The sequence below is a fragment of the Myxine glutinosa genome, chromosome 4, assembly GCF_964187855.1.
Source record: "Myxine glutinosa chromosome 4, kmMyxGlut1.1, whole genome shotgun sequence".
NCBI lineage: Eukaryota > Metazoa > Chordata > Myxini > Myxiniformes > Myxinidae > Myxine > Myxine glutinosa.
The window spans coordinates 104082698-104094816 of NC_136264.1; the positions used below are offsets into that span (position 1 = coordinate 104082698).

General features: G+C 43.1%; 1 protein-coding gene across 1 annotated transcript in view; it reads left to right on the forward strand.

Annotated features, from left to right (window-relative positions):
- Positions 1 to 9502, forward strand: part of ELP5 (elongator acetyltransferase complex subunit 5) — a 76140-nt gene extending 66638 nt beyond the window's left edge. The window contains exons 11-12 of the mRNA XM_078776241.1: positions 4894 to 5027; positions 9189 to 9502. Of these exons, the coding sequence (XP_078632367.1) occupies positions 4894 to 4992 (99 nt within the window). The 3' untranslated portion in view covers positions 4993 to 5027; positions 9189 to 9502. The remainder of the gene's footprint in view (positions 1 to 4893; positions 5028 to 9188) is intronic.
- Positions 9503 to 12119: the final 2617 nt, after the last annotated feature.

Here is a 12119-nt window from a genome sequence, read left to right on the forward strand (position 1 = left end):
GTGTTATAACACCCTTTTTGAATATGATTAACCACCACTTGGTGAACGCTATTCAGACTGCTTTTGCAAGCCATGGCGTTACAGTAGACAGAGCCTCCTTTTTGTTTTTACGTATCCATTTTTTTTATTGACTAACATTTTTGTGCGATATATTAACCCTTCCTCCCCCTCCCTTTCCCCCTTCCCCTTTCTTTCCCCCTCCCCCTTCCCACTCTCTCTGTCCTCCCCATCCCCTTCCCTTCCCCTCCCCCGCCCTCTTCTCCTCCCCCTCCCTCCTCTCCTCCCCCTCCCTCCTCTCCTCCCCCTCCCTCCTCTCCTCCCCCTCTCTTCATATTCCCATCAGGAAACGACTCATTGTTACCTGGCAACGCCGGGTACTTTTGCTAGTTGCTTAATAAAAAAACGAGCAATCAGACATTGCAGACCCTCACCAGGACGTGATTGTGTGGTTTTGTCTTTTGGGTAATTGGGGTCATTTGGGTCTTTTGATCCCTTGGGGTCTTATTGGTTCTCTGGGTCTTAGGGGTCTCTGAGTTTTTGGGTCATGAGGGTCTTTTGGGTTCTTGGGGTCTTTTTGGTCCTCTTGGTCTTTTTGGTCCTCTGGGTATTTTGGGCCCTCTGGGTCATTCGCGTTCTCTGGGTCTTTTGTGTCCTCGTGGCCTAATGGGTGTTCTGGGTCCTCAGGGTCTTTTTGGGTCCTCAGGATCCTATGGGTCTTTTGAGTCTTTGCAGTCTTTTGGGTCTTCGAGGTCTTTTGTGGTCTTTAGGGTCTTCATAGTTTTAATGGGTCGTAGGGTTCTAAAGGGTTATGAAAGGGTCTTCGGGTTATGAATGGTTTCATGTAAATAACACACATATTCACATACTGTGCAGCCAAATAAACAGACAGACAAATGGACCCAAATGCAATACCCTCTCCTCTGGCGAAGGTAACAATAATGGTTCTGGTGCTGACTTTTGAGCATCGCTTTGATATACATACATTTATTTATACTTTTAAGAGCTTGCAAGACAAACAGACAACTTAACTTGGTAGACAGACAACTTAACACTATTACACCTTGCTTCCTGTTGCCATACTGATTCTGTATATTTTCTGCTAGTTTGCCTCTGCTAGTTTAAAGGCTTAAAACCTTCAGTCTCTTGCATCGTATCAAATGCTTTAACAATACTTGCAAAGCTAGACCCCATACCTATTCTCATTTCCACCTTTTTTGGATCCAAAGTCGAGGCTTGTAGAAGAGCTAGAACATAGAATGGATCAGGACGCAAAATAAGAAAGGAAACACCAGAAAGATAATTGGGAAACACCAACGGCAGGGCCGATGGAGACGGAAAAACAAGGGATGCGGTTAAGAATGAAGGGTAAGGGAGGATGCAGGGGGTGGACAAGATGGATACAGAAGCAAGCTCTCAGGAAGGAAAAACTGGAAATTGGGAAGGTGTTGGGGAGGGTAGGTCAATGTAGGCAGATAAGATCAGATTGAAGAATGAGATTGAAGGGAATATGGAAGTTGGTTGTACAGGTGGGAAAAAAAGAGAAACAAATGAGTGGAGGTGAGCAGTGATCCTGGATTTAGGTAGTTTCACAAGAAAGGGGTTGAATGTGGACCTGTGAACCCTGCAGAAACCTAGGGGGAACAAAATACAGAAAGAGCATAGGGTCCAAGAGCAGAAAGGAGGCGGTAGAGGACAGAGAGACCACCGACCTGTCTGTGATGGAAAAGTGATAGGCCCATAGACTGAGCCACAGCACGAGAGATTCCAATGATATTGAAGGCCTTGGTTTCCACGGTGTCAGGCTCAGCAAGGTGTGAGGTAGGGGAGATAACCTAGAGGGGAGAGCAGTACTCCATCAAGCTGTGGATGAAGGCCTTATAGGTGTAATGGCTTTATTAGGGGCGAACACCGGACAACCCAAATGACGCCAGGTCTGTTTACTCACTAGACTGACTGATGCCCCGGTATTTACTGTGAAGTTGACTGGCCTGCCGTTCACACTCACAGCCACCACAAAGGGGCGTTTTGCCGCTCACGCCATCGGAAACACGCCCAGTTGATCAAACTCACTGCCAGCCCTGACCCTCCGCACATGGCCTGTCTTACCACACCGGTAACACACCGCATTCCGAAATGGACAGCTCCCACAAGAATGTGAACCACCACACCGCATTCTGAAATGGGCAGCGACCACAAGAATGTGAACCACCACACCGCATTCCGAAATGGACAGCGACCACAAGAATGTGAACCACCAAACCCCTGACAAAATTGCCGTGGTAGCTGTCCCTGTGACACACTGCTTGCATGTATCCGGGAAGAAGAAGAAGAAGATTCCTGATCCGCCAACCCGGGATGGCTTTAGACGACAACTTTTAAATGTAGTTTGGCCCAAGAAAGAACATTGCTGGTCGTGAGACCCAGGAGATTGAGTGACTGAACCTCCTCAAGAAGATCTTTAAGAAAGTATATGGGAAGGTTTGCCAGACAGTACTTTCAGAGAGAGACAGAGAGGAGATTTTTCAGGATTGAAAGGCATATTCCAAGTGTTTCATAAAGATTTGTCATAAGAATCGAGTGTTTTCCATAAACAAGGCCTCCATTTGTTTAAATAACTGCTGAATGTTTTTTCACAAAATTATACTTTTCTACATTCTGTTTTGCAGAATCACCTGATTACCTCCACCGCCAAAGCTGGATAGAGGTTATGTTTTCACCCCTGTCTGTTTGTCTGTCTGTCCGTTTGTTTGTGGACAACAAACATGTTTGTGGATATCTCAAAAAGTTATGGACGGATTCGGACGAAATTTGGCAGAGATGTAGCGCATGTGACAATAACGAAGTGATTGGATTTTGGTGAAGATGCGCATTCTGATTCGGCTACTAGAATTTTTAGCGATTCTTCACCATTGGGAGATCGGGCCAAAACGATACATAGCATGATATCTCAAAAAAGTTATGAATGGGTTTGGACGAAACTTGTTGGACAGGTTGTGTGTGTAACAAGGAAGAATCGATTCAATTTTGGTGAAGATCCAGATCCGGATCCAGCTAGTAGAATTTTTAAGTGATTCTTCACCATTGCGTGAAGTGGCCAAAAACGAGGTCGAGGGGTAGATCAGGGTATGAAAGACTGGACCTATGGTGATTCCTGTGATTGATTTTGATTAAATGTGATTCTGTATTGTGATTTTCTGGTCTACTCTGAGATACAAAGTGTAAACTGTTCACCAGGTGGAGGTATGCTCTCTTCTGCTGCCGTTCTAGTTACCCTTGTAATTATGATTTTCATGACTACAATGAAACTTTCTAGAACACCAAACCAAATTCCTCACCATACCTTTGTGTGCAGGTGTCCCGGAAGCTCTAACTTTCAATCTAGTGAGCCATCTATTTATTATTTCTGTCCAATAGTTAAATGATTTTTCCGCATCCAAAATATAATCGGCTTGTTCTTATCACCGATTCAACTCATCCACCTGGTTTTGTCATAACTTGTCCACAACTTTTTGAAATATCGTGCTATATATCGTTTTCTCTCAACCTACCCCTCAACAGTGAAGTATCAATTTAAAGAATTCTCGTATACGGATCCAGATTCGAATCTTCCACACAATTGAATGGATTCGTCTTTGTCACACACCCAACCTGTCTACCAAGACTTCCTACCAAGATACATTAAAATAACCATCTCACAATTATTGTGTAAAGGAACCCTTTTACTAAACTAGTGGTCTCTTTCGTTGTAATAAGTTTGAAATGGAGAAGTATTGTCCTGTCTGTTGCTAGTCAAGACCAGCCTGGGACGAATTGCCGAGACAGTTTTACTCCCGAGGTGACCAGCCGAATATATAGCGGTTATTTTTGGCGTGCACGGGAAGGAAGAGATGCGAGGTATTTATCTCACGACACACACGGGTTTATTCTGAAACCAACAAACAAGTAAACATGACAAGGAAATTCAACAAATAAGATTTAATGAAAATAAATCAAGAAATAAAATGAAGGCTGAGGTAAAACTAAATTATATTTTGAGGGACCCTCCACACATTCTCAAAAACACACAAGGGAAAGATAAAATGAAAATAAAACCCCTTCATCTGACACTTAGCTTGACGTTCCAACGAGTACTTTTAGGAGCTTTGCGGCTGTTGAAACCGAGGTAGCCACTCGCGTGGGAAGTGCTCCAAAATGGCGGCGTCTAAGGCACTACAAGCGTGAGGCGAGCAGATTAGATGGCCTCCTTTCGGTTCTCTACCGTCAAGTGCAATGCGGCCTTCAGCTTCCAAGAGCCCAGCAGTCGTCCAAAATCTCCTTCAAAACACTGCTGACGGGACAAATAACTCCTCGCTTACCAAAACACACCCAACACAGTCAGCACACGATAGTCCACGTTCAGAACAAAAATGGCCCCTTCTTCTCCGAGCAAGAACAAGCCGAGAGAGAGAGAGACGTGCTATTCTTCCTCCTTGTTAGAGCCAATCACCGAACATCCGTCCCAGTTCGCCCCACCTACAACCTCTGCGCTAATCATGTCCCTCAGAGCGCATGGCATGTTTCCTATGGTCCTAAGGGGCCGAGTCCGTTCGGCAATGTTCGTGTTCTGTCGGCGGCTGTTGTCGTTAAATGGAGGTTTTGCATGGCCGGCCTTGTAAATGTAAAGCATAAAAGGGAAAGTCACAGAGGGAAATCACATACTGGGGAAGAAGATCGTATGAAGACACATAGACAATCTTAAGCTACAGTCTCCCTACTTAAATACATTGAGATTTCTCCTACGCATCCATGGTCCATGCTATGATTATCAGTCCTACCTTTACAATGGGATTCCATTGTCTACCCCCATAAACGTAATAGTATGATTTTACTGATTGCACTTCCTTTATATTACAGGCTAAGTGTTGGGGTAGCATTGCTTGTGCTACTTGCGGGTTTGACACTACTTGGGGCAAGATACTGCTGCTTTCGCACAAGGCCTGCCATTCAGCCTAACCCCTGCACCATCACCGTCATTGATATTATAGATGGTGAGTGGCTATAGACTTTCAAATCATTCAACATTGATTATGCTGAAGTCTTTCCTTGCACCGAATTAGAATTGCATACTTCTCAATCAGATCTTCAAAAGTGATTTATAAAGGAAAGTCTGTCTTGTATTGTCTTATTATATTGCAGTCGACTCTTTCAGAATTTTTTTTGACAAGTCTAATGGAGTAATAAAAAATTTTAAAAACTATTTTATTGTTCATGGAAGAGCTTGTACACTTATTGCAAATGATACATGGTTGTAACTCTGCTAGGCCATATTTAATGCAGCACCTGGCCCAGCGTGGATTTGTTGTGGTTATTAAATAAGGAGGTTACAAGCATTTATCTCAAATGCATGCTTGGCTTTTATCCAGCACTGATTATTTTTCTTTGTTTTGGAGTCTCAATAATATACAGTATATACAATTATACATGTATATATATATTTAAGACTGCAGTGGATTTAACCAGTTTTTCACAGAGGTAAAGGTAAGGATATTCAAAGGAAACCAAGGCAGATACAGTTGAACCCCAAAATTAGCAGGGGATACATTCCTAGAAAATGCCGCGAATGTCGAATCCACAAATGTGGAGGTATTTTTTCAATGGGCAAAGGGGGGATAGGTTCCAAATTGTTCGTGATTCATACGCAAAAATCAAAAATCCCAGGAAAAACAGCGGATATGCCTGCAAAAATCCGGAATACATGAAGCATAGGGCTGTAAATGTCGAAGCAGGTCAGAAAAACTGAGAATACGCCCGCGAAAAGAATGTCGAATCGCGTGGTTGTGCACGTACAGCGGCTTTATTGCTTGACAGGTGGAAGATGCTTTTAGAACTGTAATGTGTACAGTTAGTGGGAAATGGTTTATGCTTGGCTGAAGTGGTTTTTTGCTTGACCCGTGGAAGATGCTTTCAGAAGTATCATGTGCGCAGCTGGTGGGAGATGTTTTTTTTTTGCGCCCATGAAAAACCGTGAATATGTGGGGCATGGGGCCGCACATGTGGAAGCAGGTTGCATTTTGTCAACCGTGAATATGCAGGGTCCACGATTGTTGTGGCTGTGAATGTCGGACTGTGAATTTCTCAACATAATCACCACTGTCGTCCACACATTTCAACGTTCAAGTAGTTTTGTGATGCTATCACAATAGAACTGTGCATCACATTGATTTCATGTATGTGTATGTGTATGTATACATACATACATACATACACACACATACACGGGGATTACACACATACATACAGTGCCTTCAGAAAGTATTCACACACCTTGACATTTTTCACATTTTGTTGTGTTACAGCCTGAATTAAAAATGGATTAAATTGAGATTTTCTTTGTCACTCATCTCCACATAATACCCCAAGATGTCAAAGTGGATTTATTTTTCTTAGAAATCTATACAAAATAATTAAAAATGAAATACAAAAATATCTAATTAACATAAGTATTCAACCCCCTGAGTCAATACTTGCATGGAAGCACTTTTGGCAGCAATTACAATTTTGAGTCTTTTTGGGTATGGCTGTATCAGCTTTGCACATCTGGATTTGGGGAGTTTCTCCCATTTTCCTTGCAGATTTGCTCAAGCTCTGTCAAGTTGGATGGGGAGCGTCGGTGAACAGCAATCCTCAAGTCTTTCCACAGATTCTCAATGGGATTCTAGTCTGGGCTTTGTCTGGGCCACTCAACGACTTTCACATTCTTGTTCTGAAGTCATTCCAGTGTTGCTTTCACTTTATGCTTGGGGTCATTGTCCTGTTGGAACGTAAATCTTTGCTGCTGTATAAGGTTTTTTGTACTCTGAAGCAGGTTCTACTCAACAATTTGTGGGTATTTGGCTCCATTTATTGTTCCTTCTATTCTTACAAGTCTCCCAGCCCCTGCCGCTGAAAAGCAACCCCATAGCATGAGGCTTGCCATCACCATGCTTCCCGGTAGGGATGATGTTAGATGGGTGAAGACCGTACTCTGTTTCCGTCAGACTTAGCGCTTTGCATTCAGACCAAATAGTTCAATTTTCATCTCATCAGACCACAGAATCTTTTGCTCATGCTCTCAGAGTCTTTCTCGTGCCTTTTTGCAAACTCCAGGTGTGCTGTCATGTGCCTTTTTCTCAAGAATGGCTTCCATCTGTCCACTCTCCCATAAAGCCTGGATTTGTAAGGTGCTGCAGAGACTGTTGTCCATTCCAGCAGGATCTCCCATCATAGCCAAGAAACGCTGTACTTGTAGAGTGGTCATTGAGTTCTTGTTCACGTCCCTGAACAAGGTCCTTCTTGCACGTTTGCTCAGTTTGGTCAGACGATTAGCTCTAGGAAGAGTCTGGCTAGTTCTATATTCTTTCCATTTCCTAATGATGGAGCTCACTGTGGTTTTGGGAACTTTCAATGCTCTAGAAATTGTTTTATACCCTTTCCCAGATCTATGCCTCCTCACGATTAGATCTCGGAGTACTACGGACAGTTTCTGCTCTGACATGCACTGTCAACTGTGGGACCTTATATAGAAAGGTGTGTTTCTTTCTAAATCATGTCCAACAAGAAATAGCAATCAGAGATTGCAGACCCTCGGCCGGACGTGTTTTTAGTGGTTTTTAAGGCTCTTGCGTTAAAACAAATATGGCGGCCGACCCATGTGACCAACGACGTCATCATTTTTGTTTCTCCAACAATTTATCCCTAGATGACGCTCAAGAAATTTCATCTTGATCAGATGAAGTTTTGTACTTGAATTATGACGTTATAATGGAGGCAACTATGACATAATCATTAACATATTATATTCCCCATGGAGAGTTCTTTACAATGAGCCAAGTTTCAGTTTTTCTATGCAGAGCTTTTGGAGATATAGAGGTGCAACGTTTTTTGGTTTTTCCAAGATGGCGCCCATACCACGTGACCTATGACATCATAATTATCATTTAAAATTCTACAGGAGGAGGTGCACCGTCAATCAATTTCCTGTCAATCAGATTAACGGTTGCAGAGAAAATCATATTTATTCAGTGCGGATTTTTAGGAGATACCATCTCCTTACTGGATGGCCGTTGGCTCCCTACGGGAGATCATCTGCCCTTTTCCAGGTGTTGTTTTTGGTCTTTTAGTCTGTCACAGTCACCCTCCCCACTAGCAAAGCCTGTGTCGGGTGTCGGTTTAGTGGCCGACAACCCGACCATGCGGCAGGTAGCACTGGGTTATATAGTCAGGTTCACTATGTTAACAAATATAATTTCGTTCAAAATTTTGGTAGATTAGCAAAACTATACATTTTTGGAATATTCAGAGCATGAGGAATCCAAAAATTAATGTTTACATTTGCGTAGACACCTTTGCGAAAATGACACTCAGGACAGTGATGAAGATAGTCAGGTTCACTATGTTAACAAATAGAATTTCTTTCAAAATTTTGGGATTAGCAAACCTGTACATTTTTGGAATCTTCAGAGCATGGAGAATCTGAAAATCAATGTTGGCATTTGCACAGACACCTGCATGGCCGCCATTTTGGATTTTGAAAATGGCCACCATAAAATACATATTTTGCGCGATCTCGGCTTCTAGTCAACCTAGAGACTTAATTAAATATGCTAATCCTATGTTTTCTGGGTCAAGGAATCCAATAAAGGCCTCAAAATAGTGCTCAGGATTATAGAAAAGCAACAAACAAAGGTAATTGAAAACCATTGTCTTTATATTTGTGATATAACTGTATTACATAATACATGATATTGCAAGTCCTTTGAAGTTATAGGTTGTTATAGGAAGTTATAGGTAGTATCAGATTGAACTATAAGTCCTATACACAGGATCTACGAGGTCTATACCGTTCAGGAATATGCTTTTACAGATCTTCATCACTGTCCTGAGTGTCATTTTCGCAAAGGTGTCTACGCAAATGTAAACATTAATTTTTGGATTCCTCAGGCTCTGCATATTCCAAAAATGTATAGTTTTGCTAATCTACCAAAATTTTGAACGAAAAAACATAGTGAACCTGACTAATATGTTACCAGTGGCTGTCCCAAAACACTGACCTGACCAAAGGTTGTGGGTGTTCCTTGCAGACATAATTTGTAGTTGAATATATGGAAATATCTTGGTAACATTTGCATTGATGCGAAACAATTTTTTGTTGTTTTGTTCTTCTTTTTCAGCCGATTATGTTCCTGCCTCTGATACCTCAACAGCAACTGATGTGCCACCTCCATATCCATATCCAGCTATTTTGGAGCCTCCTCCATCTTATGACATGGCTCTCACCATGCCATGCTCGCCCAACAATGTTCATGGGAAGTGTCAATAGTAGGCGTGCACTGTCCATGTTGGAGTGACTGTGACAAACTTGTAATTCCGATAAATCTAAACTTGGATGAATCAAATATGAATTACTGTTTGGCATTGCCTTGTTTTTGCCATTTTTATTTGTATATGAAAAATTGAAAAAATATATTGAAAATATATTGAAACCTAAAAATATTGAAACCCATTGAAAAAATACCTCCAGATTTGTGGATTTGACATTCGCGGCATTTTCTAGGAATGTATCCCCTGCAAATGTTGGGGCTCGACTGTATCTGCCTTTGTTACTCCCACCAGGGAGTAATGCATTCGATCGTGTGTGTGTGTGTGTGTGTGCGTGCGCGTATGTGTGCTCGTATGTTCGTGTATTCGTGTGTTTGTGAACAAGATATCTGGAAAAGTTCTGAACGGATTTGGATGAAAGTTGGTGGGATGATTGCCCTTGGGATAAGGAAGAATTGATTTGTTTTTGGTGAAGCTCAGGGTATTATTCCGGATCCAGGAATTTTTTGAAGGATTTTTTTACCATTGGAAGATAGGGCTCAGCAGCGGCCACCTACGGCAGGAGTAAGCGCTCGACTGAGTGGCGTTCTAGTTTACTTTGAATATCCTAACCTTTACAGAGAACGGGAGGACAACTTTTTTGCCATTTACATATTGCCAATGCAATTTTTACCCATGAGTAGATGCAGAGCAGTAGATACATCAGTAGTCTGCTTCTGTTGTCTCAACAATGGATGGAGGTCCTTAATGCCGAACAGGAAATCAAAGCTTTCTCCCTTGACATATTACATGCCTTCTATACGATCTGGCACCCCGCTCTGCTCACCAAACTCTCCTCCGATGGTATCCATGGAAATCTCCACGCATGGCTGGCGGACTTCCTCTCTAGTCGCAGTCAATGTGTGGCCCTGAATGGATTTCTCTCATTTCCCCTTCCTGTTCAGGCTGGAGTTCCCCAAGGCAGTGTTGTGGGCCCTGTGCTTTTTCTGGTCTTCATCAATGAAGATGCCATTTTTCCCCGCAGAGCAGGGGCTGGCCTTTTTTTGGGCACCGTGGTCCCCTTTTTGAAGCAATGTTTTATGGCCGGATGCCCTTCCTGCTGCCAACCCTGTTAGTCGCCTCTTGCGACACACAGGGAATTACCAGTGAACTGGTACTCAATTTGCCGACCTCAGAAGGATGACAGGCTGAGTCAACCCCCCTGGCGTTAATTCAGCGATCGACCGTGGTTCGAACCCAGGATCCTAGGATCCCAACCCAGCACCCTAACTGCTAAGCCAACACCAGGCTCTGCAGACCTGGACAAAATCACAGACTGGTCAAACAAGTGGAACATGTCTTTCAATCCTGACAAATCTCACACTCTTACTATTTCTCTCCGAAAAGACCAACTGGACAACCCTCCCATCTACTTTCTGAACAATCCTGTCCAAGAAGTTCTGTCACTCAAGCTTTTGGGTCTCACTATCTGCCATGATCTTTCCTGGGAAAACCACATTTCCAAGCTGGCCTGCAAAGTCAGTCACCAACTGGGCATCCTCCGTCGTGCGAAGTCCTTCCTTGGCACACCTGAGCTCCTCACCACATACAAGGCTTTCATCCGCAGCTCAATGGAATACTTCTCTCCCCTCTGGGCTGGTGCTCCTGCCTCACACCTAGCTCGGCTTCACGCTGTTGAAACCAAAGCGTTCAGAATCATTGGAATCTCCCGCGATGAAGCTAACTCCGAGGGCCTTTCACTCACTCACCGCAGGCTGGTTGGTGGTCTTTCTGTCTTCTACCAACTCCTCTCCAGCCTTGCTCCCCCAGCTCTCTCTGGGCTCTGTCCCCCAAATATTCCTACAGGTCGCACAAGATCCGCCTGCAACCCTCTTATGGTTAAACTGCCAAAATCAAGACTTTCTGCTCACCTTCACTCCTTCATTCCCCTTTTCTCCCGCCTCTGAAACAAACTCCCTCACTCTCTTCAATCCCACTCCTCCCTCCAGGTCTTTAAAACAGCTGTTCACCACCATCTCTTATCTAACCCCATCCAACACCTTGATATTTTCTTCCCTCCCTCCCCCCCCCCCCCCCCCATTAATTCATCCCAGATCCACTTTTTTAAAATAACGACTTCTTTCCTGGAAGTCCTAGCAGTGTCCATGTGTTTTATACCTCTCCCCCCCCCCCCTCCCATGCCTCCTTCCCCCAAGCCCCTCCCTCCCACAGATCTCCTGATGTCCCTGCTCTCAAATGTTGTACTTGTGTGCTTCCCTCTCTCCCCTTCTTGTCTCCCACTCCCTTTATCATGTTTTATGTGTCAGTTTGTCTTTTTGCGATTACTGTCAGCTCTTACACGAGCCTCGATTCTGTCTCCAAAAAAAAATAAAAAAAGAAGAAAGACCAATGTACTTAGTTCAAACAAGCATTTATGTTCATATCCTGAGCAATATGAAGGAAACAGGAACAAGGAAATGCAGCTCTTATGAAGAGAAATATGTGCAAATATTTGAGCACCATTCCTTGAGGTTTTAACTCGAGAAACAGTCGAGTCTAATTACATTGGATGTTTTTGATATTAGTTTAGATGAAACAAGAAGAAAGACATATTGAATAAATCCTGTTGAATAACATGTTGACTAAATCCCGATGATTATAATGGGATGAGTTGATGGACGTGATAAATGTACTGTTGATGTCATGCAGGCTTGATGGGACAAATGGCCTTTTCCTATCTTAAATATCCTTTTATTTTCTTGTTTCAACCAAATTAGTAGATGTTACATTCTCATCATAATGGC